Source organism: Oryza brachyantha, chromosome 4, assembly GCF_000231095.2.
Source record: "Oryza brachyantha chromosome 4, ObraRS2, whole genome shotgun sequence".
Classification (NCBI taxonomy): Eukaryota; Viridiplantae; Streptophyta; class Magnoliopsida; order Poales; family Poaceae; genus Oryza; species Oryza brachyantha.
Genome location: NC_023166.2, coordinates 8,854,464 through 8,878,854, shown reverse-complemented (window position 1 = coordinate 8,878,854; position 24,391 = coordinate 8,854,464). Strand labels below are relative to the sequence as shown.

The 24,391-nt window shown below is 43.3% G+C and overlaps 5 protein-coding genes and 1 non-coding gene across 8 annotated transcripts; 2 read left to right on the top strand and 4 right to left on the bottom strand.

The window, feature by feature from the left end:
* Positions 1–1,584: 1,584 nt before the first annotated feature.
* On the bottom strand, positions 1,585–1,656 carry TRNAG-UCC. The gene has a single exon. It is a non-coding gene; the product is annotated as a tRNA-Gly (tRNA).
* A 978-nt stretch (positions 1,657–2,634) lies between these two features.
* LOC102718647 (recQ-mediated genome instability protein 1) lies at positions 2,635–8,371 on the top strand. Of its 3 annotated transcripts, none has more exons than XM_040523552.1 (9): positions 2,635–3,375; positions 4,030–4,200; positions 4,542–4,687; positions 5,069–5,202; positions 5,770–6,356; positions 6,573–6,683; positions 6,783–6,908; positions 7,636–7,899; positions 8,026–8,371. In XM_040523552.1, exons 1-8 carry the CDS (start codon positions 2,659–2,661, stop codon positions 7,798–7,800), a joined length of 2,157 nt encoding a protein of 718 aa, XP_040379486.1. In that variant the 5' UTR covers positions 2,635–2,658; the 3' UTR covers positions 7,801–7,899; positions 8,026–8,371. The 3 variants fall into 3 exon arrangements, with proteins under 3 accessions (XP_040379486.1, XP_040379485.1, XP_040379484.1); XM_040523551.1 differs by having other exon boundaries at positions 8,023–8,371; XM_040523550.1 differs by having other exon boundaries at positions 7,995–8,371.
* A 2,614-nt stretch (positions 8,372–10,985) lies between these two features.
* On the bottom strand, positions 10,986–12,644 carry LOC102718361 (11-beta-hydroxysteroid dehydrogenase A-like). The gene is made up of 6 exons (XM_040523184.1): positions 12,437–12,644; positions 12,169–12,361; positions 11,971–12,056; positions 11,602–11,733; positions 11,094–11,285; positions 10,986–11,003 (listed from the first exon to the last, which is right to left on the bottom strand). The coding sequence occupies exons 1-6, from the start codon at positions 12,632–12,634 to the stop codon at positions 10,986–10,988; spliced, it is 819 nt and encodes a 272-aa protein (XP_040379118.1). The 5' UTR covers positions 12,635–12,644.
* An 819-nt stretch (positions 12,645–13,463) lies between these two features.
* Positions 13,464–15,498, bottom strand: LOC102718080 (11-beta-hydroxysteroid dehydrogenase 1A-like). Its single transcript, XM_006653275.2, has 5 exons — positions 15,002–15,498; positions 14,795–14,880; positions 14,198–14,329; positions 13,943–14,107; positions 13,464–13,864 (listed from the first exon to the last, which is right to left on the bottom strand). Exons 1-5 carry the CDS (start codon positions 15,432–15,434, stop codon positions 13,577–13,579), a joined length of 1,104 nt encoding a protein of 367 aa, XP_006653338.2. The 5' UTR covers positions 15,435–15,498; the 3' UTR covers positions 13,464–13,576.
* A 1,548-nt stretch (positions 15,499–17,046) lies between these two features.
* LOC102717796 (probable metal-nicotianamine transporter YSL5) lies at positions 17,047–21,125 on the bottom strand. Its single transcript, XM_040523183.1, has 2 exons — positions 20,849–21,125; positions 17,047–17,960 (listed from the first exon to the last, which is right to left on the bottom strand). The coding sequence occupies exons 1-2, from the start codon at positions 21,123–21,125 to the stop codon at positions 17,047–17,049; spliced, it is 1,191 nt and encodes a 396-aa protein (XP_040379117.1).
* A 15-nt stretch (positions 21,126–21,140) lies between these two features.
* LOC121054186 (omega-hydroxypalmitate O-feruloyl transferase-like) lies at positions 21,141–21,919 on the top strand. Its single transcript, XM_040523182.1, has 2 exons — positions 21,141–21,314; positions 21,725–21,919. Exons 1-2 carry the CDS (start codon positions 21,141–21,143, stop codon positions 21,917–21,919), a joined length of 369 nt encoding a protein of 122 aa, XP_040379116.1.
* The last annotated feature ends 2,472 nt before the right edge of the window (positions 21,920–24,391 follow it).

The window sequence follows — 24,391 nt, the reverse complement described above, 5'->3', positions numbered from 1 at the left end:
TAACTTTCATATAAACTTTTCTAACAAAAAAATATACCATTTACTACATCCGTTTCAAATTGTAAGACTTTCTAGTCTTGCGTAAATTTATCAATTAATGAATATATATAATTTATATATGTGTCTATATTCATTAGTATTCATATAAATCAGGTACAATAGCAAGCTATAAGCCAGCTACACGCATATTTTAAAGAGACAAGAGGGGAGAGAAAAGAGAGGTGAGCCACTAATTTATAGCCAGCTGCACGCGGGCTCCCAGACAAAACATGTGTATGACATGTGGGACCATATATTAATTTTTTGTAGTTACCTATTGTATGAATTAGTTATTAGATTATATAGATAAATTGGAGATAATAGTTGGCTATATTATTAAACTTGCTCTTACATTGTAGAACAGTGGAAGTAGCAATTTAGGCCTTGTTTAGTTCCCAATTTGTTTTTTCCAAAAACATCACATCGAATTTTTGGACACCTAAATAAAGCATTAAATATAGATGAACTAAAAAACTGATTACACAGTTACGTAAGAAATCTTGAGACGAATCTTTTGAGTCTAATTAGTCTATGATTAACCATAAGTGCTACAGTAACCAACATGTGCTAATGACGAATTAATTAGGCTCAAAAGATTCGTGTCACGGTTTCTAGGCTAGCCGTGAAATTCATTTTTTCATTCGTGTCCGAAAATCCCTTCCGACATTCAGTCAAACGTTCGATGTGATGTTTTTACTTAAAAAAATTTTGACAACAAAACAACACCTTAAAAGACGTGCATACGGAAAAAAAATACATTAGTCCCTTGGAAAGCACCCCTCGTAAGTCTTATCACGTCGCCGCCGCTGCCGCCGACCCCAACCGTGGATGCATTGTTCCATCCATATTCCCCCATGTGGCCATATAGCTGAAAAAAGAAAGCCAAAAAAGAGGATAAAATCAATCTCACGGCCGGATGGATCTATCGAGCTGAGGAAGAAGCGATGAGGAGCATGCATCGCTTTGTCCGCGGAGGATATGTCATACCTCGCGCGAGGCGAGGCCGCCAGCGAGCGGTGGCCGATGGCTTGCCTGACCAGATATAATGAATTGGATCCATTGATAAATTGATAAATGAATGAATGAAACGAGTGTAATTTTGATATTCTAGTTTTTTGAAAAACTTATTTTATAAATAAATCTTTTTAACCGTATCAACGTTATTAGCGTCGTCCTCTGGCCAAGATGAACACAACATTATTATTTGGAGGATGGTATAAATATCATTGATGTCGTCCTATAAAACGACGACGCCAATAACTTTAGCGTGGTCAAAAATATCCATTTATGCAATTAAGTTTTTTAAAGATCTACTTGTAAAATAAATTTTTAAGCCTAAAATGTAAAAATTCCCGTGAAACGACGCGGGGGCAAAAAAAAAAACACGGAGGTGCAGTTCAGTTGCTTGCAGTCTTGCAGAGCTGCAGCAGCCAGCAGCAAAAGCACATCTGTGTCATTCGTCACCCTCGCGTGAAAAAGAACACCCAAACCACACAAAAACACAAGCAAAAACAGTCCAAAACAACAAAAAAATACTTAGAAACGTGCGTCTGCCGGGAGTCGAACCCGGGTCTATTGCTTGGAAGGCAATTATCCTAACCGTTGGACTACAGACGCTCACCTACCTGCTAAAATACCTAAGGCTTATTGGAAAACAACCTCCGACACCCACGGCAGCACATATATTAAGTATTGACCATGTAACCAAAAATAACAGACGTCTCTGGAATTGTTTAGTCACCAAAATTTTTTGAAAAAAAGATTAAATTGAATGTTTGATCAGATGTCGAAAGGGTTTTCGGACACGAATGAAAAAACAAATTTCAGATTTCGCCTGAAAACTGCGAGACGGATCCTTTGAGTCTTATTAATCTATCATTAGCATATGTTGGTTAATTTAGCACTTATGGCTAATCATGTCTTAATTAGGGTCAAAAGATTCATCTCACGATTTCTCTAATAACGGTGTAATTAATTTTAATGTTCATGTATATTTAATGTCTAAAAATTCGATGTGATGTTTCTGAGAAATTTTTTTTGAACTAAACAGAGCATCTATATCGATGGATATGTCATGTAACATTGAAAAATAATTTTCTGCAAGTGCGAGAGCTCATGTCAGTCCTGAGTGTGCAGGTTCCATGACAATGGGCATTGCCAAGTTTTTAATGAGTATGGACGTAGAGGTTGGATAACAGTATTTGGTTTAATATCATACTATGCCAAAAAAACATATGTATGTGGGGGTATTCTAAAAAAATGATGGGTTAGCATTTCAAAGAAATCTCATCTGGTTTACTATCCTACAAAAAATTAAATTCCGGATGATTTAATCAATCAAACAGACAAAAGCCTAGAAAGCAATGGTCAATTTGAGCCCAAACATACAAAAAGCCCAGCTCGTCCATGCAACCTTATATGGCCTGGTAACATATCATGTTTTCTTTTGGGCCATAACACAAAGCCCATCTCGGGGCCCAAATTCCTCACTGACGACTGGGACCCACATGTCATCCCCAACGCGCGGCTTCTTCCTCTTCCTCCCAAAACCCCTCCTCCCCTCGCAATTTCCAAATTTTGGAGGGAAACCACGAATACCGATCAAAAAATCCAAAAAAAATGCGGCGCCGAAACCTAATCGTCACCTCCGACTCCGACGACGACGATGCGGCCACCCCCGCCTCCGCCTCGGCGTCCGTCTCCGTCGCGAGCGGTAGCGGCGGGGCTGGACGGACCTCGCCGCTAGACCCTAGACCCCTACCCGTACAGCCCCCCTTCCCGTCCTCGCCTCCCCCTTCCCCTCCCATTGAGATTTCAGACGAGGAGGAGCTCGAGGAGATCGAGGACCCCGATGGGGACTCCCCCTTCGTCGACGCCCCCGAGGACCTCTCCCCGCCGCCTCCCCCGCCTCCGGTGCGGACGCCGACGCCGACGCCGACCACAACCCCAGCCTCCGCTCCCCCGCCAGCGGCCCCTCTTCCGGCCCGAACCCCAACCCCGACCCATACTCCACCGGTGGCCCCATCCCCAGCTCCGGCTCCATTTCCGGCCCGAGCACCGACGCCGTCCCCAATTCCGCCGTCTGCGATGAGCGGGCCGCTGCGGCCGGTGGGCGAGTTCCTGAGGGGGCTCGGGCTGCGGCTGCGTCCGGAGTGGCTGGAGTCCTGCGCCGCGGGGGTCCCAGGGTTCTACAGCCTCGGCAGCGTGGAGGCGAAGGCCAGGCGGTGCTTCGAGCAGTTCCTATTCGCCGACATGAACGCGTGTGGCGCCGGCGTGCTCCCGGAGGGCGTTGGGAGCATGCACTGCGCCGTCCTTGATGGCCCCTTCGTGCTCCAGGTTTATTCGTCTTCTCTACTTGGAATGCTCCAGGTTTATTCAGCTGTAGGTTCCCCCGTATCCACTGCTGCGGTGCCGCCTTGTGCGGCATATTTGTGCTATCTATGAAATTTCACACCAAATGTCTGCTAGTTTTTTTTTCAGTAAATAAATATATGCTTCAAACTTGAGAACGATGATGTTTATTTTATTTTAGTTCAGTGGTTCATTGTTCATCTGAAACTCACCATAGTCGAAAGCTTTGCTGTGTCTCTCCTTTTTGTATATCAACTTATCAGTTGTGCCAGGAATGCTCAATTTCGTAGCAGAAATGTTGTATAACGCTGAAGTAAACTCGATTTTGATCACACATATGACATCCAATGGGCTATGACATCATTCTCTTTGACTATTGATATTGAATTGCTTACTCATTGTTTCAAGAAAAATGGTTGTCAGTTGCTGTGTATTTCTTTTCTATAACTGATGCCCATATATGTCTTGTATGTTCCATTTCCAATCTCCATACAGACATGCACTAGTTTCATTCCGTATTCATTTTTTTTAACTTTAGCATACCCTAACTGTACATTATCTCAGTTATGCACATATATTCAGATAACATGTTCTGGGGTTTTCCTTTTCTCCCTGTGGTCTGACTCTTAAGTTTTTAAGGTTGATGAAATTGCCAACTTGTCAGCTCCTTTAAGGGAAAGATATCGCGATGCACATGCGGGGCCCAAAAGATGTTTAAAGTTATTAATGACAGATGGGATCCAACGCATATATGGAATGGAATACAGGCCAATCAAAGATCTGGAAGTTCTTGCTCCTGCTGGTTTTAAGGTCATTGTTTGCTCTGCTCATTTTTCCTCAGATAGTTCTTGCTCCAATGCTCCTGCTGGTTTATAGATTATCAGTGACATTTTTTATGCAGACATAGTTAGATGCATTCATTAGCTTTCAATGTAGCAACCAATGATCACAAAACCATGGCTTCTCCCTACTAGATAGTAACTACCATGGCCACTGGTGCTCTGTTAGACTCTTAGACTCCCTGCCTTTTCAATATACTTTTATCTTAAGAAATGGTAAACGATAATGCAAAATAGTGTGTAATTATAAGGTACAATTTCCATTTGGCTATTTTTTTTATCAATAACTCATAACCTGTCAGCACATCTCAGATTGTTATAAGAAATGTGCACATAAGGAGAGGCCTTTTTATGCTGGTACCGGAGGTTATTGAGATACTTGGGGGTGTCGATGACGAACTGGAAGAAGCACGTAATAGGCTTGTCGTGGAAGTAAACAAACCACCACGTGGCAAAAGGTATATGTTGTGCATTATGATCCGGCAGATTTACGTACATGGCGTTTCATTGCAATACATGCTTCACGCTTGATTTTAAGCAACGACTTGAAGGTTATTCTTTTGAATCTCCTAGTAGTTGGATAAATCAGATATTTTCAAATGCAAATGTGCCTGTTTAGGATCTGTGTTTGTGGCCTTTATGAACAACAGAACTTTCTTTACCTTCTATTTCCTTTCAATTTCATGGAATTTAGTTACCTTCTAAGTTTAAACAAAACTAATACTCAATGTTCACATTTATCCAGTCAGCTGCATGTGAGAATTTTGTTTCTCAATGTATATATAACATTTCTTGACAAGACACTTGTTTGTTCACAAGTTACAACTGTTCATGTGCAGGAAACAAGGTGGATTACCATTGTCATCGAGAGCCACTCTAGCAGCCTGGCCAACTAATGTCAATGTTACAAATGATGCCGAGCAAGGAACCTCAATGCCAAGAACAGTGGATACCCCTCATCCAACAGGATCAGGTATTATTTGGATTTCATTGTTAGATCAACTGTGTGGCAGGTTAGCTTTTATTCTTAGAAATAATGAACTAAATTATAAATGAGTACTGTCTGCTTTGCTTATAACACCCATCCCAACTCACAGGGAAGCAGTCAACTTCAATAGTCCATGCATTTTTTCACTTTAAGTTGATTACTTTATTTGCTTATTGAAACTATTCTGTGGATAGATCTTTTACACCTATAAATTTGTTTACTCCAGCAGCATAATAGCCACTGAGTTAGCTTCCTAGCTGATGTGCTCCTCCATATATTCTAATATTAGGTGTATGTCCTATTGTTCCGAGCATTCCCATAACATGTATGGTTTTTTCATCGATCGCCTTTCCATGCTAAGTTGGGCTAGTTTGGTCATGATTGCTGCAACAAGCCCTCTTAGTAGCCTACCTGGTAGAAATTTTACATTCCCCATTCATGTGGTATTGACGCACTGTGCTTAGCCAAAGTAAATGGGATTAACATTATAAATCCTCAGTTTTATATAATATGCTTCATCATGTATCGTGATCCCAAAATTTCAATTTACAGGCAATGCTTCCCATGCTTCTCAGGCTGGTGGAACTACACGACCTATGGTGGCCAATAATTTTAACCATCATGTTGTAGAAAGCACTGCCCAAGGGCAAAGCCGTCATGTCCAAGAAATCAGCATGCAGGGCCAATCTACTTCTCTTAATAGGCACAACAAAGAAGCTTCTGCATCTATTTCTTATAGAAATAATGCCCAATACAGCATTAGTGGAACTACACGAGCTATGGTAGACGAATATGCTGAGCCTTCCTCTGTGGCTAACAATGTACATGAACAAATGCAACGTGTCCAAGATATCGCCATGCAGGACCCTGTTACTGCTTTTACTGGGACCAAAAGGGAGTTTTCTGCGTCTACCCCTTCTGGATATGATTCCCGACTTGGGCCACATGGTGTTGGAAATACTGGCAGAAACAGTGTGGAAGCCACACGATCTTCAGGCGTGGATGACGGGATCAATAACATTGAACATCCTATCAGTCTACGTGGTGAAAATGAAAAACCTTTTACTTACATATTCAACATGTTAGCTGATTGGGGTGTTCAACAGGATACAATTCCATATATTCAAGTAAAAATTAAGGTTTGTTTGCTTCTTAGTACATTAATTGTTTATTTCTGAATGGGTTTGTTGACCAAAATTGTTTTTGGAGTACTTAAACTGCATCAGTTCCATGTTTTTCAGTTTGACCAAAGTAGTTTTGAGTGGCTCAAGAATGCTGGAATGTTCTCTTCCACTCATATTATTTTTGTATAACATATGGAAATGAGTAAACTTGATTAATGACAACTGTTACAGGGTTTGATCACTTCGGTCAAACAGTTCCAATACAAGCAATGCATGCGATATGATCTTTATGTCTACATAGATGATGGAAGTTTTATTACAGAGGCCTTTGTTGACCGTGATGTGAGTAAATCTGTTTGTATGAGTAATTTATCCTAGTATGCTTGTGATTGCGACCTTACCTTGTTGCATCATCATGTGTTCTGCTGTTCTGTTTGATAGATTGTACGGAACATGATTGGTCATTCCACTGAGGAGGTTGCAGCTGCTATTTCTTCTGGTGGCCCAGCACAAGCAAATATAAGAAAAGCTATGAAAGGATTTGAGCATTTTCTGATGAACTTTGAGGTCAGTTTATTGCTCACATATTCTTGTGCCTGTTCTCATTGTGACATTATTGCATTGGTAAAAACTTGCATTCTAATTGCGGGTGCTCATCAACCATACTAGTTGAGCACCGTATACAAAAGTGAATACATAATCTTTCTTTGTCCTATTGAAACAGGAATAGACGACTATGTTGAGCTATTTCATAAAAGATTCTTCATTTTTCCTTGTTCAGATAACATAGGTGGGCATAGAGATAGACATACTTTAGCGAATTGAAATTGAAAGAATGCTAATAATACTATCTCAGGCTTTGGAAAGAATGCTAATAATACTATCTCAGGCTTTAGAATTTAAATGAATGATTTAGAGTTTTTTAAGAAATTATTTGTTAAGGATATTAATAATACCAGCACACAGAACCTATTTGTTGTTGCTTATTCTTGAAGAAAGCCAAATCTGATCATCTTATAGCTCATAAGCCCAACAAGCTATTTCGATTAAGCAAAGCTCATAAACCCTTGCAAACTTGCATGGTTGATATAATTGCTGTCGGCTCTTTTTGATGGACTGCTTGCATTATTCATATATGAAGTTTTCAGTTACTTCCGTACCATGCCTGAACCATTAGAATTCTCCTGCGAGTACATCAATATCATTTCATTACATGGAATTTTAGGCGTTTAGTTTTGTCCGTAGCATTTTGAAATATGAGATGTGTTTTGAGCTCCACTTCCCTCGATTATAGGGCATAATGCTTATTGAGTTGAACAGAAACTCTTCTGTTCCTATTGTACGCGAGATGAATAAAGGTTGTTCAAGTTCTGATGCATGGCTGCTCCTTCGGAGGGTGAAGACATTTTCTGGTCAAGGCTACATGCGAAGTCTGGATTTTATGGATACCACTCCATGAATATATCGTTCAGCTTCTCTGACACTCTTTGCAGAAGATAAGATCAGTCATACGATTGTGGCCTTTATATGCCAAGCCAGGTGCATCTGAGACTGAGAGGTACTCTGTTCCAGCATTCAGCGGCTCTGTTTCTCGGCTCCTTTTTTTGGGTATATGCACTTGGCTCAATATTATGTCTCCATTTTGTTAGCTAGGTCCTTATGATGTACTCTTCTCGAGCAGCAGTTGCAGCGGTATGCAGAGAAGCTGGAGGATTGAGTAACGGGATGCAGAGAAGCTGGAAGACATTTGGACAAACATGTGGTGGGCAAAAGGGTGGCCATCGAAAAACGAAATCGGTAATCGACGGGTATGGCACCAAACTTGCCTTTCTCTACATCAAGAGATCTCTCTGCTACGATGGCTATTTTCCCCTCAGATGCCATGCGAAACATTGTTAAAGACCAAGTGTTTTTATCATGTCCTGGTTAGTAGCTACCCTCAACTCTAGCAGTGTCATGTATACTCCTTCTGATGAGGTACTATAAGTACGGCTGGGTCAGCACTTGGCTTTTCTCTCAAAAAAAGTGAAACGACGTATTATGCAAATAAAAAATAATTTATAAATAAAAATTTTTATATACATGTTCTTGTCGATCTAAAATAAAAAACAACATAAACTGTAATGAAACAACTTCAAAATTAATTCTAAATTTAATTTTGAAAATTTAAATTTTAGCTCTTAAGTAGAAGCAAAATTAATTCCAAAGCGACGTCGACTGTGGTGGCGGCCGAGAACAGCCGGCGACGACAACGATAATGATGACGAGGATTCGACGACTTTTGGATGGTATTAACCGAGTATCAAATGTTACTGTATTAGTATCATTTGGTTAGTGTGGTATCATATCTGATACTAATAAGGTAACATGTTTGATACCTGGTTAAAATTATCTTGTTCTAATATCAGATCTGGTACTAATAAAGTATCATGTTCGATATCTTGTCGGAATCATCTCGTTTTTGGTATTAGATCTGATACTGATGAGGTATCGTGTTTGATACTCCAAATCGTCTATAGTCAATTTAATAGTCAATTCACACAATAGTTATCTATGAACATATATCACACAATTAATATTTGATCCTATATATCATACACATATGTCTTACAGTTTGTGCTGTAGTTGGCTACAAATCCGTAGCTGCTGTTTGTCTCTCATCTTCTTAAAATATATTAATAGCTGCTTATAGTCTACTATTGTACCTACTCTTACCCCCTTCGTTTTGTTCTGATTTGGTTTATAAGTAAATATTTAAATTTTTAATCTTAAATTTAGAGTTAATTTTATAGTTTTTATAAAGTTTATTTTTAGCCTTAGGTTTTAGATAGTTAAAAATACGTATATAAAAGTTATTCATGAATTATTTTTCTTTTGACAATATACTGCTAGGTTTTTTCATGAAAAAACTAAATATTTTTCTTTTGTAAATATATCACTTCAATCAATTGCTAGATTCAAATCCTCGTATTTACCAATGATGGAAAGTCTTACGTAGGCTCACATGCGTTGTTTATTCGTAACCCTTGCTAAATATGAGGTGAATAGGATCTTTCTTTTAGTAGTATGTGGATAGGATATTGCAAACGGAATTGCTATATCTCATTCGAATGAAATTTGAGGATAAAATCTTACAGATTTTGAACCATTGGATGCGTGCCAAGATTCGTGCATGGGCTTCTCTCCAACTCCGGTGGGCTCCCCTTCTTCGGCGTCGGTGACACCCTCAACTCTGGCAGGGAGCATACGGGTTAGGGTTTGGGGTTGGGAAAGAGGGGGTTTCCTCGAGGCTTAGAGGGATGACCGTGGACGCGGTGGACTCCGGTGGGCGGTGAGGGTGCCACCGGGATGGAGGAGGGCGGTGGGTTGGTGTTGGCGGCAGGGGCAAAGCAGACGTGAGATTAGGTGGCGGCAGCCAGTGGTGACGGATCCGGCAGCAGAGCAAGGCATCTCGTCGTCACCGCCCTAAGAAGAAAGAGAGAACGGAAGGGAGAGCGGGGAGTAGGAGGAGGCTCATCGGGGAGGAGGGCTCGTCGGTCCCGTTAATTCCTATCGATCAGCCGGCGAGGCGGGTAGCGGCGCAGGGATAGGGTGGCGAAGGCGTGGGGGATCAGGGACGCATGGGGGTTGGGGCAAAGTTAGGGTTTAGGGTTTGATGCACGGGGGTTGGGGCAAAATTAGGGTTTAGGGTTTGCACGAATTTTAAAGCATATCCGATGGTACAAAATTTAAATGACAGGGGTTGGGGCAAAGTTAGGGTTTAGGATTTGCACGAATCTTAAAGCATCTACAAAATTTGAATGACAGGAGGTGGACGTGATATATAGACAGCCCCTGTTTCAAAATGCTACTATTTCAAAATGCTAGAAGTTCATCAACTGTAGAATGGAGGAGGTGGTTAGAAGAAAATGACGACCCGTGGCATTGCTTATTAGTGCTAAACACCGTTTATTGCAACATTTTTTACAGCAGATTTGGAAAAGGTAGCAGAATTTTCGTCCATGCAGAAACATCAAAGGCTCCGGATATCGCAACTGTTTCGACTGAAACCATATCACGCGGTTTAACATAAACTTTTTAAATACGTACATAAACATCTAGGTACTCATTATTACAGAAAGATCACCAAAAGGAATCCATGTATTTATTGTAACCCTGCAGGGGACAACAGCGATGCACAAACCCTGCAATAATAATCCCGGGGGTCCGGCCCTCCTCACCGCGCCTTGATCTCCGGCGACCGGAGCGACGCCGGCTGGGCGAGCCAGCGCTGGCCGGGCAGGCCGAGGAGCCACCGGCCCACCGTGTCCGTCGTCGCCGGGCCGACGCGCCTCACCGCCAGCAGCCGGGCGCTCCACTCCAGGGCCTCCGGGAGGCACACCCTCAGCAGGTACGCCGCCCTGTACCACCGTGGCTCGAACACGTGCCTCTGCCCCCGGCACGCGCCCCGCACCGCCGCCCTCGCGAAGTCGCCGGCGCGCTCCGCCGGCGCCGTTCCCAGGATCGCCTGGTGAATGGTTTCATCATCACAATTCTCAAGTACGCTCAGGTAAAGAAGATGATCACAATGCTTTGTGTGATTGAAAGCCACACGACAAAAAAAACGTTTATATATTTATTCTCGATGATCTAAAATTAAAAGTCTTAAGGTTGTAAAATACACTGGAAAAAAAACCTAAATCAACTCAAAATTTAAGTTCAAAATTCTAAATTTTAGCTTAGAGAAAAAAAAAGCGAAAACATAGAGGGTACGTGCTGCGCAAGACGGGAGGGACGTACGTCTCTCTCGGCTTGGTCTACTGCCATGGCGCCGTCCTTGGTGAGCATCTTCCCCTTGGTGATCTCCGACTCGACCACCCCGGGGACGACCTCGGTTACGGCGACGTCGCCGGCGAGCTCCATCCTCAGCGTGTCGTAGAAATTGAGCACCGCCGCCTTGCTTGCCTGCGGCATATATACACACCAGCCGTGCGTTAGCAAAGCCGATCCCATGATAAGAATTTGAGGGTATAATCTGAGTGCAGAGTACACGTAGACCGCTCGGCGTGATTGGTATAAGTTAACTTATAAAATATTACTACATAATTAATTAATTATTAATTATTAAAAAATATAATAGATTAATATGATTTTCTAAAAAAAAATTTTATAAAATTTTTTTAAAAAATACACCGTTTAGCTGTTCAAAAAACGTCCGCGTGAAAAACGAGTTATATAAGTTTACTTAGCCGGCTTGCCGAACACGGCAGTAATGTATTACATTGTAGAAGGTGTTTCTTGGTATGAAGATGTAGGACGAGTTGGAGGTGACGCCGACGATGCGGCCATGGGTCTTCTTCAGGTGAGGGATGGCGTACCGGGTTGGATACACGTGGCCCCAAAAGTTGATGTCCTGATTAGTGGTTAGTGCAACAACAGTCATCAATTAAGACTCAAATCAAAATAGCCACCCCCCAACCCAATTTCGTGGGGGAAATTGAGCTTACCGAGGGTTTCTTCCCGGAATTTTATTAAAATTTTAGAGAAAACAATTTAATTCCTTAATTTTTTCTCAGAAATCCTTCAAACCAAATATTTCTCTATTTTTTCTCGGAAAATCCTTCGAACCAAATAGACCTATCGAACGAACCATCAGTTTTCTGAAGTGATTGACATCGGTAACCTCTTCGAACTTGCCAACCTGCCAGATCGCCGCATTGTTCACCAGGTGATCCACTGCAAATAAAAAAAACGAGTTTGTTTAAGAAATTAAGCCCAGCTCATTAATTTTATTTTAGAACTACTAATCAGCTGGTTAGTCAGGTGCATGGCTAATGTGAATTCTTACATCTACCGAAGTAGCGGATGGTGTCGTCCACGAACTTGCGGCAGTCGTCGGGGCTGGAGACGTCGGCCGGCGTGACGAGGACGCCCGGCGAGCCGAGCGCCGCCGCCGCGTCGCCGACCTCCCGGAGGCTCTCCTCTCTCCTCGCCACCAGCGCCAGGTACGCTCCCCTCCTCGCGTACTCGTAAGCCAGATGCTATACTATATTTATAAATTACGCGCCAAAAAGAAGTGCAACAAAACCAAGTGCTGGTTCTTGAAAATTTTGGACCTCGCCGATGCCGGAGGAGGCGCCGGTGATGAGGACGACCTTGCCGGCGACGTCGTCCTCGTGCAAGAGCGCGCCGAGGAGGGAGGCCGTGAGCCTGTAGACGCGGTAGGCCGGGAGGAGCAGCGCCAGCGCCGCCGCGAGCGCCACCCGCAGCGCCGCTCCGGCGAGCCTGCCCGCCAGCTGCGCCGTCGCCGCCATGGCTGCGATCGGTCGTCTCTGGCGCCGTGGAGTGGCAGGGAGTCGGAAGAAGCGCGGCGCTATATGTGGCGCCCGAGGCGGAGACGCGACACGTGGAGGGGTGCGCCGCCACGTGGATGGACACGCGGGCTGCCGCTGAGCTCGCCCCGCCGCTTGCACACATTTTCCGTTAAGCTCGGAATATTTTTTTTTATTTTACAGTGAGGTCCCAGGTATGTTATTTTAAAAACACAACGAACGCGACGCTCACAGTACGCACACACTCCCCTCTAAAAACAACAAACCCTACCCCTAACAGTATCTCAGAAACTGGGCCGGTACATGTCACTACAAACGTCTCACTGTTGGTGAATATGTCGACTATCACTACCAGCACAAAGCTGTTAGAGATCTGAGATCAACATCTCAGAAGTCAGACCAGTACATTCTAAAGATTAATGAAGTCATGATAGATGTTTCGTCCATCACTGAAAGCAGCTGTTAGAGGAAAGCAGCTGTTAGAGGGTCAAGATGTTAGGGAAATCTTTGGGCAACAGTGGTAAGTTGTAAATTATGTACGTCTGAATAGGTAAATATAATTATTGACGTATTTTGGCATTTTAGGTTTACGGATCTTCGGCTTGCATTGATATTTTCGCAAGGAGGTGAGAAAAAAATTTCGGAAAAACTACCGTCTCGTCCTGGCGTCAAGTGTGCCCGTCTTTTGGTTTTTTATAGGAGTAAGCGAAATGATGTGTTTAGCTAGTAACATTACAAAAGATGAGCAAAAGTAAAATTTAGATGAAATTTACTTGTAATCTTAAATACAAAATATTTCACATTACAAGCAGATAGATACTACAGGCGCGTACATATTTTTAACCACATTTTATTCTTTTCCCCCAGCATCAAACGTGCAGCCAGCAGCATGCAAGAAGCCACCGCCTTCGTCGTCGTCGTCGACTACTCCATCTTGATCTCCGGGCTGCGCAGCGACGGCGGCTGCAGCACGGCCTTGGCGCCGGTGGCCTCCAGCGCCCTCCTCGCCCTCATCGGGCCGCCGCCGCCGGAGCTCCGCCGGTAGAACAGGCGCTGGCAGGCGCCCGCCACCTCCGGCGCCACCGCCCGCCACAGGAACAGCGCCCTGTACCACGCCGGCACGGTGACCCGCCGCCGCCCGCGCGCGACCGCGTCGACGATCGCCTCCGCGCACCGCTCGCCGCGCTCCACCGGGAACACCCCCACCTGAGCCTGCAGTGCCAGTGCACCACCAACACGAACTCAAAATCTCTCAACGGCGAGTGAATTTTATACAGATTTGGTACTCACATCCCTCACGTCTTGGTCGACCTCGACTGCGCCATGGCCGGACAGGTGCTTCCCCTTCGTCATCTCCGACTCGACCCACCCTGGCGTCGCCACCGTCACGCCGACCTCGCCGTGGAGCTCCACCCGCAGCGTCTCGGCGAAGCTGAGGACGGCGGCCTTGCTCGCCTGAGACATGCATATAGACAGAGTTCACGTCTAGTGCTGCTGTCCATGGCGAATGGTTTTAGTCTGAGTTCATGCGATCAGTCACTGAACATTGTAGAAGCTCATCCTTGGCATGGCGAGCTCCGCCGCCGCCGACGAGTTCACGAAGATCTTGCCGCCGCTCTCCCTGAGATGGGGGAGGGCGGCGTGTGTCGGGTGAACTGTGCCCCAGAAGTTCACATCCTGCAGCAGCCATGAACAAGTAGAGTACATTAGCTCAGTCGAACAAGAACAAGTTCTTGCCACATGGATCTCTGAACATACATGCGTTTCTCAATGGAAAATGGTAACATGGTAAATTCGTACTTGAAACTGCAAAGATTTATATAGACAAAAACTTCGATTCATTGGCTCGGTTGAATTATGGAGCAGAATAATACTATTTATGTTCGACTTGTATAGTTACAACATTCGATAATTCCTCTTATTTAAAAATTTAGTATAAATATAAAAATAACACGGATGATCAAACATTTTATATTATAAAACTATAAAACGAACAATACATCTTACATTATGAATATATTATAAAACGGACAACATCTTATATTATAAAACGAAACAATACATCTTACATTATGAATATATTATAAAACAGACAATAAAACAAAACATCTTGTATGTATTATGAAACGGAGGGAGTAGTACCAAAACTTGCTTGAAATTAGCTACATCCGGCACATCCTCGAACCAGCACACGTTGGCCAAGCCAGCATTGTTCACAAGATGATCCACTGCATGAACACCAGAAAAAAAAAGATAAATTGAGACTGTGAAATTCAGGCAAATATATGCAGGCCAGGTCAAGATGGTCTGTGAATTCAGGCAAAAACACATTCAAAAGAAACGACTTACGGCGGCCGAAGTGTTCGACCGTGGCCTGGACGAACCGCCGGCAGTCGTCGGGCCTCGCGACGTCGCCGGGGACGACGAGCACGTCGGGGGAGCCGAGCTCCCGAGCCCTGGCGGCGACTTCCCGCAGGCTGGCCTCCCTCCTCGCCACCAGCGCGAGCCTGGCCCCTCTCCTCGCGTACCGGTACGCGACCTGCTCGCCGATGCCCGAGGAGGCCCCCGTGACGAGGGCGACCTTTCCGGCGACGTCCTCGGGCGCGGCGGCGGCGAGCGCGGAGGAGGCGAGCCTGTAGGCGCAGTAGGGCGGCATGAAGACGGCGAGGAGGAGCAGCGAGCGGCGCGCCGCCCAGTCCATGAAGGCGTTGACGAGGTCCGTCGCCGGCGTCTCGCTCCGCAGCAGGGTGTACCCGACCTTGAGCATGCTCAGCGTCTCCATGGCGCCGCAGTCAGTCAGTCAGTCCGTCGGTTTCCTCCTTCGATCTCTTCTTCTTCGTCGTCGTGATGCTGCTGCTGATGCTGCACTGTGCAGCTCGCTCGCGAGTGCGGGAGAAGTGCCACTGCATGAGCATGCAAGCGTGACACGTCACGGGCGTTGGAACACGTGGCGCTGTGTTTCGAGACGAGCACGGCGAAGCTGTCAGCTGTGAGCTTCTACAGTCTACGCACAAACAGGTGTCGATGTTTGATCAGATCAGATCGGGCTGCGAACCAACGAATTAATCTAAATAAAATGCGATCTTTTGTGCGACAAGATTAAAGGATGGTACTCCCACCATCAGAATTTATCATTTAGGATAATTAAATTTAACTAAATTTTATCCTAAACTGTAAATATTTTTTACTAGAAGTTATAACCTGGTATTACTTCCGGTCTCGAGATAATTGTAGCCTAAATTTATAGGGCAAACATCGTACTCCCTCAAGTCAAAAGTACTTGAAGGGAGGATAAGATTCGATCAAATTTTTAATATTTTAATCATCAATTATCTCTTAAATGTTTAGTTTAGATACAAAATAAATAATATATATATATATTCCTTAAGTTATAATATCCTAAATTTATTTGATTTTATAAATTTATTTTAATAATAAATAGTTGTCAGAATTTTAAAGTTCGATTAAATCTTTTCCTAAAGTATAAATATTTTTGGCCGAACAGATTACTGTTCTGAGACATAACACTCGGAAAATATAAATATATTGTATCTAGGGAGAATAAAACCGGTTTTTTCAACATGTTTTCACTATGTATCGAATGCACAGACACTTGGAGGACCAGAATTTCTTGAAAATAAAGAAATCTCAAATGAATACCTTTTGAATTTAAACAGTTATTTTCTATTTTTACAAAAAAATCACCCGGAAACACGTCATATGACCTATTAAACCTGAAATTTCCGTTTGAAATTATGGAACCTGGTTTGAACACAGGTAGTGACAGCGGCAAACAGCCACACATTCATAATGTTGCTAACCCAAATAAGCAATTTGATAAGAGTTTTTTTATCATTCTTAAAAAAAAATATCTTAAGATGTGGTACCAAAAATTTGTACTAAAATTATTATTATTTTGAGGTACTTTTTAAGAATGGTAAAAAAACCCATTCAAGATAAATGTACGGTTTGTGTAAAATCTGATAGCAATTCTTAGTCATAGCAAATTCTAATAAGCAATTTATCTGTGAGTCTGTGAGCATCGTTTTTATAAGTACTTCTGTAGAATTAGATTTAAAAACATACTACTATTGTTTAACTATTACTTCTTATGGAACGATACGTAAATTTTATTGGAAAAAAAATGTTTACTTACAAACTAGAGAAGGCCGGAGATCTGAAACAATTGGAGAAAAGGCCTGTGGGTGTATTTACATGTACAACACATCGCTTCATTCTGCTCAATAGGGACAATTCTAATGGCCCATGCTCTTCACAATTGTACACCGAAGAAGAAACGACGAACTACACTAATCTACATTGTATGAGTGACCCAACAGCAACAATCAGTCATGCAAAAGCATGACCTTGGCACGGAAGCTGATCCATTCCTCTCACACGGAAGCTGAAGTTGGCCTGAAGTTCATGCAGATCGGTGGATCAACTCTCAGGATGGACAGAACAGCAGCTGGGATGCTCCAAACCCTATCTCCACAGATCAAGCCGGACGCAGCAGCGACCGCGTAGCCGTCGGCCTCTCTCCGGTTCATCTTCTGCCAAGCGAACAAGATCAGAGTCCCCATGAACATGTCCACACCGAAGTAGGCGCCAATGTAGAACGGCACGGCCATCGCCATCGGAATGGGGATAAAACTGGAGACATGGCTTGGCGTAGCATCCTTCAGGAGGCTGACGATCAGTGCAGCCAGGAAGAACACGCAGCAGATCTCGAGGCAGTGCTTTGGCAGCGCCGCGAAGCCCTCGATGCCGATGATGGCCATCTCCCTAAAGATGACGGCGAATGGAGCCTTGTACTCGCCATCGGGGTCACCGATGTCGAAGGCGGTCCAGAAGAGCCACAGCGCGAGTGGAGCGATGATGCATCCAATGGCGACACAGATCATCTGGAAAACGAACAATGAACGAGGCGAGGAGAGGGTGAGGTAGCTGCTCTTGAAATCCTGCATGAGATCCGCTGCAGAGCAGACGATCGACATGATTATGCCACATGCTGCAAGGCCTGCAATGACGCCACCATCGCTGCCGACAAGCGAGGAAAACACGAAGAGGGCAATCTTGCCATAGGTGGGTGCAAGGTTCAAGTTTGTGAGGCCCATCCCATATGAGTTGCAGAAAGCAATGGCAGGAGCAAGGAGGTAGCAGGCAAGGACAAAATACCACTTCAGCTGGGGAAATATGATCGGCACAGCCACAGTAGATATTACTGAAAGTACAATGTAACCTGAAACCACAAGCCAAGTAGGTATGCTGTCTTTAAGGAATATCTCGGTTTGAAGTTTCTCATCCACTAGTCACATTTGCTATCCATCAAATGCTTGATTTTGAGATCAGCTACCAAACACGGGCTAAACTGCTGGACGGGCGGGGCGAGTTAGTTTTTTTTGACCGGCTTTTTCTGGATCGGGTTTTTTCCTGGATCGGGTGGGGCGAGTTAGATGGGCTGATGGTATGGCCCCTTCGGCCTGGCACACCGCTATTTTTTTTTTTGGAAGATGGGCGGTCTCGGGAGGGGTAGAGTGGTTACTGTAGGACACCTCCAATGGTTATTGCATACTGACGTGCTTAACAACATAATTAAATTAAGCACTACACGTAAGTATCTTAATTATAGTGTTTAGCTTAATCATGTTGTTAAGCACCCCACTAAGCACTGAAGGTGCTCTAAGACCCGTGGAGGGAGGCATCGGTCTCTTCGGTATTCGAACCGAGACCGAATCTATTATTCTCGTTTCTTCCGGTCGGCTCCATCTATATCTCTCTTTTCACATCCCATATATGGTGAACCAGATTTATGTTTGGTTGGATGGATGAGACGATCTAATGTTTTGGTTGGTTGGATGGATGAGGATGGATGTGATGAGCATATTTAATTGCTAATAAATAATAATAATAATTAATTAACATAAATATTATCCTAATTAGTATAAATTAACAATGAAATATATATATCATCACTAATTAACGCTAATTTAAACTTGTTAATTACTAATTAATAACAAATCACGTTAATTATCACTAAACAATCACTAATAAACACTGTTACTGAAGGTGGATGAGCTCATCGAACCAATTTGACCGGATACACCCAACCAGTATCTTCATAGAATATTCTTCTCCTGTACCACCCTATCCAGCTTCGCTCGCGAACTAAACACATCAAAATACTGGACGACCATCTCTCATCCAGAGAAGTCCAGCCAACCAAACACATCCTAAGTAATTTCATGTAGCACTGGAAGTAACTTTTGCACAACGTAAAATATATCATGGGGATAGGAATGAATGAAAGCTAATTTACATGCTGGTCAAAATTGTAGCTAATATGTGTTTGCCAGCATAATTTTTTCTGTCATTGTAGAAGATACAGATTTTTGTAGGACTTTGCAGATTTACTTAATAAACCTTAAGATTAACCTACATATTTCTAAGAGTAACTGTACATATTTCAGGTATATGTTTGAAAACATATACAAGTAATCATGTAAGAGATTCAAAATTTGCAATATAATCTTTTCTCATGGTAGAAGTAAAGTTTTTAAGAGTTCTGGAAGTATGTTTAGCAAAATGTCAAAAGTAACTTATATGTTTCCAGGAAGTAACTTTTTATATATGTTTAAGATTAAACATAACTTACAAGTTCTTGTCCTCTTTTTTATTGTCTAATGCAGTATTAGAAAGGCAGATTAAATTTGTGATGTATTGTACATAACCTTGCAACTAAAAGGATTCTGGGCAGCGACGGATGCAGAAAAAATATTGAAAGAGGCTAGACGAAAGAGAGTAAAGATACATGAACGGTTAATGTCTACTTTCAACCCTTATTCTCTTTAGTAATAAAAAAATTTTGTTGGAGGGCTTCAACGGTGCCGACCGGGTAGGAGGGGCTGAAGCCCTCCTAGCCTCGGTGGTAAATCTGCCGCTGATTCTGGGTCCCAAGATGTAGCTTGATTTTGGTGGTTTTGATGGTTGTTTGTGCATTTTTTTTTCATCAATCTTATATAGATATATGAATCGAGGGGATGCAAACCTACACGTAAAAGTTCTGCTTTTACTCTACTCGTTGATACATTCTAATTTAATCTGATCAATTTTTTTACTCTTCCTTTCTTCATTGGATTTGAGTATGCAACCTATTACTACCTCCGTCCAAAAAAAATATTATTTTTCAGTTTTTTGATAAAATGTTTTGACTCTTCGTTTTATTTAAAATTCTTTTGTAATTAATATTTTTATTTTCACTAGATGATAAAACATAAATAATACTTTATGTGTGACTAATTTTTAAGTTTTTATACAAATTTTTTAAATAAGACGAATGATCAAAAGTTATTATGAGAGAAGGTAGTACCTTCCTATGTTATTACTCTTATCATCTGACTTGTCTCTGTAATTGATTTGTCAAGGGCTCCAGGTCAGCCTAGCAAGGAAAATTAAGGCTATGTGTTGGCACATAGAAGGAAAAACACATGAGCTCTGCTCGTTCTTTGAAATGTCCTTCGGAAAGGCACGCGCAGGAGGGTTTATGCGGCGTGGTGCCCTTTCGAATATATGGTGTCCTTTTTCAGTAAAACGGGGGGTCACTGATTAGTACGTACTATCGGGTGCACGCGCGCGCTGTACCTATAAAATCTGCTCGCTTAATTTGGGTCCGATGACGCTGAGAGTTTTACGTAAGGTTGTGTTATATACAACGGTAACGTACGTACTGTCTCCTGCCGTTGACTTGAGGATTATATCGTACTTAAACACCAATTGTGACTTGTGAACGGGTCTTGTGTTTGTTTAATTTGTCATTTTCCTAGGTGTAATATCACGTACTCTATCTGTTTCAATGTTTTGTTTTCTATATATATATTCAACAATGTATATATATATATATATATATATATATATATATATATATATATATATATATAGATATTTATTACTCCCTCCATGTTTAAATATATGACATTGGTTTGAACTAACCAATGTCATAAAAAAGATTAATTAAATCTATGCCATTAAAAATATACCAGTTTAGAAAAATAGCATCACAATTTCTGTATTTGTATAGATGCCATTACAAACTTTCCATTTTATACGGCATGGAGACCATTGGACCCACGGCCAATCTAATTTCGTATTGCCTAAAATACCCCTGTCTCCCGCTCCCTGCTGCGTGGGCCCTCCCACACAGCCTAGCCTCATCTCTCCGCCTAGCCCCGAGTCCACGGCGGCGCCCGTCGGCGCGTGCTTTTGGGAGGAGTCCGGAGCTCGCCGGCGAGGGATCCAGCAACTCCGGTGGCAGCGACCACGAGCGCCCGAGCCCGCGGCCTCTCCGGAGCAAGTCCTCGAGCGGCGACGACGCTGCGCAGTCGGTGGGGAAGCGGAAGGCGCCGGAGGCGGGCGGATCCGGCCCCGCGGCGACGAGGGAGGCTGCCGCATCCTCGAGCGGCGACCTTGCTGACATGTGGCGCAGGTGGGAATGGCAGAGGGACCCTACGCCGGCGACGTGGCGCTGTCGCTGCAGGTGGTGTCGTTCCCCTGCGGCGGCTTCACCGTGGCGTGGGGCACCAACCACGTCGTGGTGGACGGGAGCGGCCTCAGCTTGCTCGTCAGCGCGTGGTCCGAGCTCGCGCGGTCCGGGTCCGGGATTGTTGTAATTTTCATGTGTCTAACCTATCAGCTGCTGCTCTGGTCCTCTGCTTTCTGAAGATTGAAAGTTTTGGAACAGTAACCGAAGAACATACAACGATGACACACAGAAAATTTTGTGCTGCGTAAGTGGCAACTTTTTGGTTCATCTTGCTGTTGTTATTAATACTCCAAACTCCAGGAGTTAGTTACAACTAAAACTTCCAAAAATCCCACTCAGATCTGACTGGACCGCGCCATCCCACGGTCGATCCTCGCAGAACTTCAGCTACGACTTAATCACCGAAAAACAGAAACAAAACTAAGACTGACGGACTAATTCTACGTTCTGAAACTTTCTTGCGAACACAGCGCAAGTCAAGCTTACTTATTTGACTAAAGCAAAAACAAGTTAGCTACAAGATTATACATCAGGTGAGCTCGCCGCCGGAGCCAGGCCGAACCACGACCGCTCCGTGTTCTGCCCGTCCGCCGTCGTACCGCGTCTCCCTCGACAAGGCGTTCACCCCGTCGATCGGCGAGCGGCAGGTCAACGTCTTGACGATCGATGGGAGCTTCGTCATACGCCTGTACTACATCGAGGCGTCGGAGATCGCCCCCGCTCCGTGAGTCCTCGCTTCCCCCCGACGGGAATGGCCGCCCCTCTCCGGCGGGGCCGTAGATCTGGCGAGCGTGCCGCGCCGCTTCTACCTTCCGCCGCCGCAGCACCACACCACCGTCTCCCCGCCTCCCCCCTCAACAAGCGGCGCTTGCCGACGGTACACACACTGTCAGCGCCGCTCTGCCCTCAAGCGCGAGCGAGCACCACTCCTCCCCCTCCTCCTCCTCTCACGCTCCAGCTGGGTGCGTGGGGCGTGCGCTGAGTGGTAGAAGAAGAGAGGAAAGTGTGTTGAAGCGTGGGAAGGGGATGACGGAGCGACGTAGCTGGCCGGCGGCATCGGGGCTCAAGTCCGTCGAGGAGGAGAAGAAAGGAAAGACAGGCCCACGTGTCAGAGATGTTGAGATAGGGGCATTTCGGACGATACGGAAATACAGTGGACTGCATGTGGGTCCAGTATTGTTTACGGCGTAGAAAATGGCATATTTAAGATAGAGTAGGAATTGTAATGGCATATCTATAATTTGGTGAATTGTAATAGTATTTTTCTAAACTCGTAAATTTATAATGATATAGATCTAATTAAACCTAAAAAAAGGAGTAAGTAGAATATATACATATAAATCTACAAAATACCAAAATATGGCCCAAAATGGTGGTATAAGAGCAAACCCAACCGCTTATCTAAATTTCATCATCATATATATTATCATTTGAATGATCATCCGAAATAGATTATCTATTTATACCATGCATCACTTCAACAGAATATCTATTTTGCATCATTCATGTATATTTTATTAATATTTTACAACCATCTAATCTTATGTTGATATTGCTCTCTTTTCTTGTGATTTGATATTGAAATATGGACGGAGACGAGAGGGCATCCAAATTTAGAAGGTCTCTTTCTAATTTGGATGACCCTTTATTTTTGTACGATGGGATGATGATATATTGAAGCATGATGGGATATATGAGTTGTTGGATTTGCTTCTGATACCTTGTATCTTTTAAGAAAAGGTAAACGTAGGTAATTAAGTACCGTGTAATGATGATGCAGGAAGCTTTCTTGGTAAGTTCTGTTATAAGAATGAAGCTTAGCTAGCTACAGGCCTACAACCAATGAGCCAAGTTAATACCATATCAAATGTAGGTCGTCATTTTAAATTATTAATCTGCCCCTCTTTCATTGGAAAATAAAAAGGGAGAGGTGAAGTTGGAGGGCAACTTAGAGCAAGTTTAATAGCAAGCTATAAGCTGGCTATATGCTTATGTGGAGGAGAAAGAGGATGAGAGAGAGTGCAAACATGCTGTTAGCTTGTAGCCAGCTTGGGCACAAGAACCAAGAAACTCTATGAGAGTGACATGTGGGTCCTGCATTAATGATGAAGAGCTAACTAGTATATGGGTGAGCTAAGAGAAAACTATAAAAAGTCTTGTAGCCAGCACGTTGGCTATATTATTACTTATTTGTAAAGACAGTGAGAGCGCAACATGTTTTTATTAAATTAGGAAGGTACGCACTTTAATTAACGTTGACTAGACATGAGGAACGACCTTTAGCTAGACAAGCAAAACCGAAGGATTGAAAAATCAAATGCTTGCTTACCTGACGTCCTCATTTATTTTTCTTTTAAAAATCAGCCTAATTGTGGTTATCCAATCATCAACGCCACCACCACTATATAACCAGCGAAGTGGATCAAGCACAACCAAGAAAACGGGGAGGCGACAAGAGCACCAGAGTAGAGACAAAGGGCAAGGAAGACAGACTGAAAAATCAAGGTGCAAATTACTTCATTACATCTACTCTCTCTCTCTGTCCACCTAAACATTTAGCATATCATCACCAGGGAATGCGCACCGAATGTTAGAAAATGGCTTCCATACCTTCGTAATATCGCCATGTTGCAAAATCTATGTCACGTCTTACAACTTTTGCTTATGTACCGTTATACTCGTTCAGTTCCAAATATAAATAACTTTAGGTTATTTAACAAAACCGGTAAGTAAAATGGTTGTCTTAGTCCCTTTACCGACCAAATTTTGAATTCTTAGTTACTTGGATTCACTTTTCAAATACATGATTGGCAGTAGTTTAATGAAAAAGTCTATTATACTCTCTCCAACTATTTCATCAGACTATTAGAATTCCTATACTGTTTTAGAGTATCTGTAATAGTGATGCATCCTCATCGTTGACACTTGACAGGATAGGTGGAGGTAGGTAGAGAAGAGATAGGTGTCGGTGGTAGTTGGAGAAGGGAGGAGAGGGTAGGGTGTTAGAGTATCCCCAACAGCTCATCTAAATTTGGTCTCTATATCTTAGTTTGGATGATCATCTAAAATAATTTTATCCTCTATATATATGTGTGCTCTAACAGATCATCCATATTATAGCATCTATATTCTAGTCTATTATTTTTATTGATACATGTAACTACCATGCATTTGTTTTATGTTACATAGACTCATAGTGG

What these genes read in the sequence shown, in the direction of transcription:
- LOC102718647 (XM_040523552.1), top strand. Translation starts at nt 2,659, where the DNA reads ATGCGGCGCCGAAACCTAATCGTCACCTCCGACTCCGACGACGACGAT. An exon ending in AAACCACCACGTGGCAAAAG is followed by an intron (nt 4,688 to 5,068) that starts GTATATGTTGTG and finishes GTTCATGTGCAG; the next exon opens with GAAACAAGGTGGATTACCAT. An exon ending in ATATTCAAGTAAAAATTAAG is followed by an intron (nt 6,357 to 6,572) that starts GTTTGTTTGCTT and finishes CAACTGTTACAG; the next exon opens with GGTTTGATCACTTCGGTCAA.
- LOC102718361 (XM_040523184.1), bottom strand. Translation starts at nt 12,634, where the DNA reads ATGGCGGCGACGGCGCAGCTGGCGGGCAGGCTCGCCGGAGCGGCGCTG. An exon ending in CCTCCTCCGGCATCGGCGAG is followed by an intron (nt 12,362 to 12,436) that starts GTCCAAAATTTT and finishes AATATAGTATAG; the next exon opens with CATCTGGCTTACGAGTACGC. An exon ending in CAAGAAACACCTTCTACAAT is followed by an intron (nt 11,286 to 11,601) that starts GTAATACATTAC and finishes TATATGCCGCAG; the next exon opens with GCAAGCAAGGCGGCGGTGCT.
- LOC102718080 (XM_006653275.2), bottom strand. Translation starts at nt 15,434, where the DNA reads ATGGAGACGCTGAGCATGCTCAAGGTCGGGTACACCCTGCTGCGGAGC. An exon ending in CTAATTTCAAGCAAGTTTTG is followed by an intron (nt 14,330 to 14,794) that starts GTACTACTCCCT and finishes TGGCTGCTGCAG; the next exon opens with GATGTGAACTTCTGGGGCAC. An exon ending in CAAGGATGAGCTTCTACAAT is followed by an intron (nt 14,108 to 14,197) that starts GTTCAGTGACTG and finishes TGCATGTCTCAG; the next exon opens with GCGAGCAAGGCCGCCGTCCT.
- LOC102717796 (XM_040523183.1), bottom strand. Translation starts at nt 21,125, where the DNA reads ATGTCAGCAAGGTCGCCGCTCGAGGATGCGGCAGCCTCCCTCGTCGCC. An exon ending in GAGAGATGAGGCTAGGCTGT is followed by an intron (nt 17,961 to 20,848) that starts GTGGGAGGGCCC and finishes AAATGTGACTAG; the next exon opens with TGGATGAGAAACTTCAAACC.
- LOC121054186 (XM_040523182.1), top strand. Translation starts at nt 21,141, where the DNA reads ATGGCAGAGGGACCCTACGCCGGCGACGTGGCGCTGTCGCTGCAGGTG. An exon ending in GGTCCGGGTCCGGGATTGTT is followed by an intron (nt 21,315 to 21,724) that starts GTAATTTTCATG and finishes ATTATACATCAG; the next exon opens with GTGAGCTCGCCGCCGGAGCC.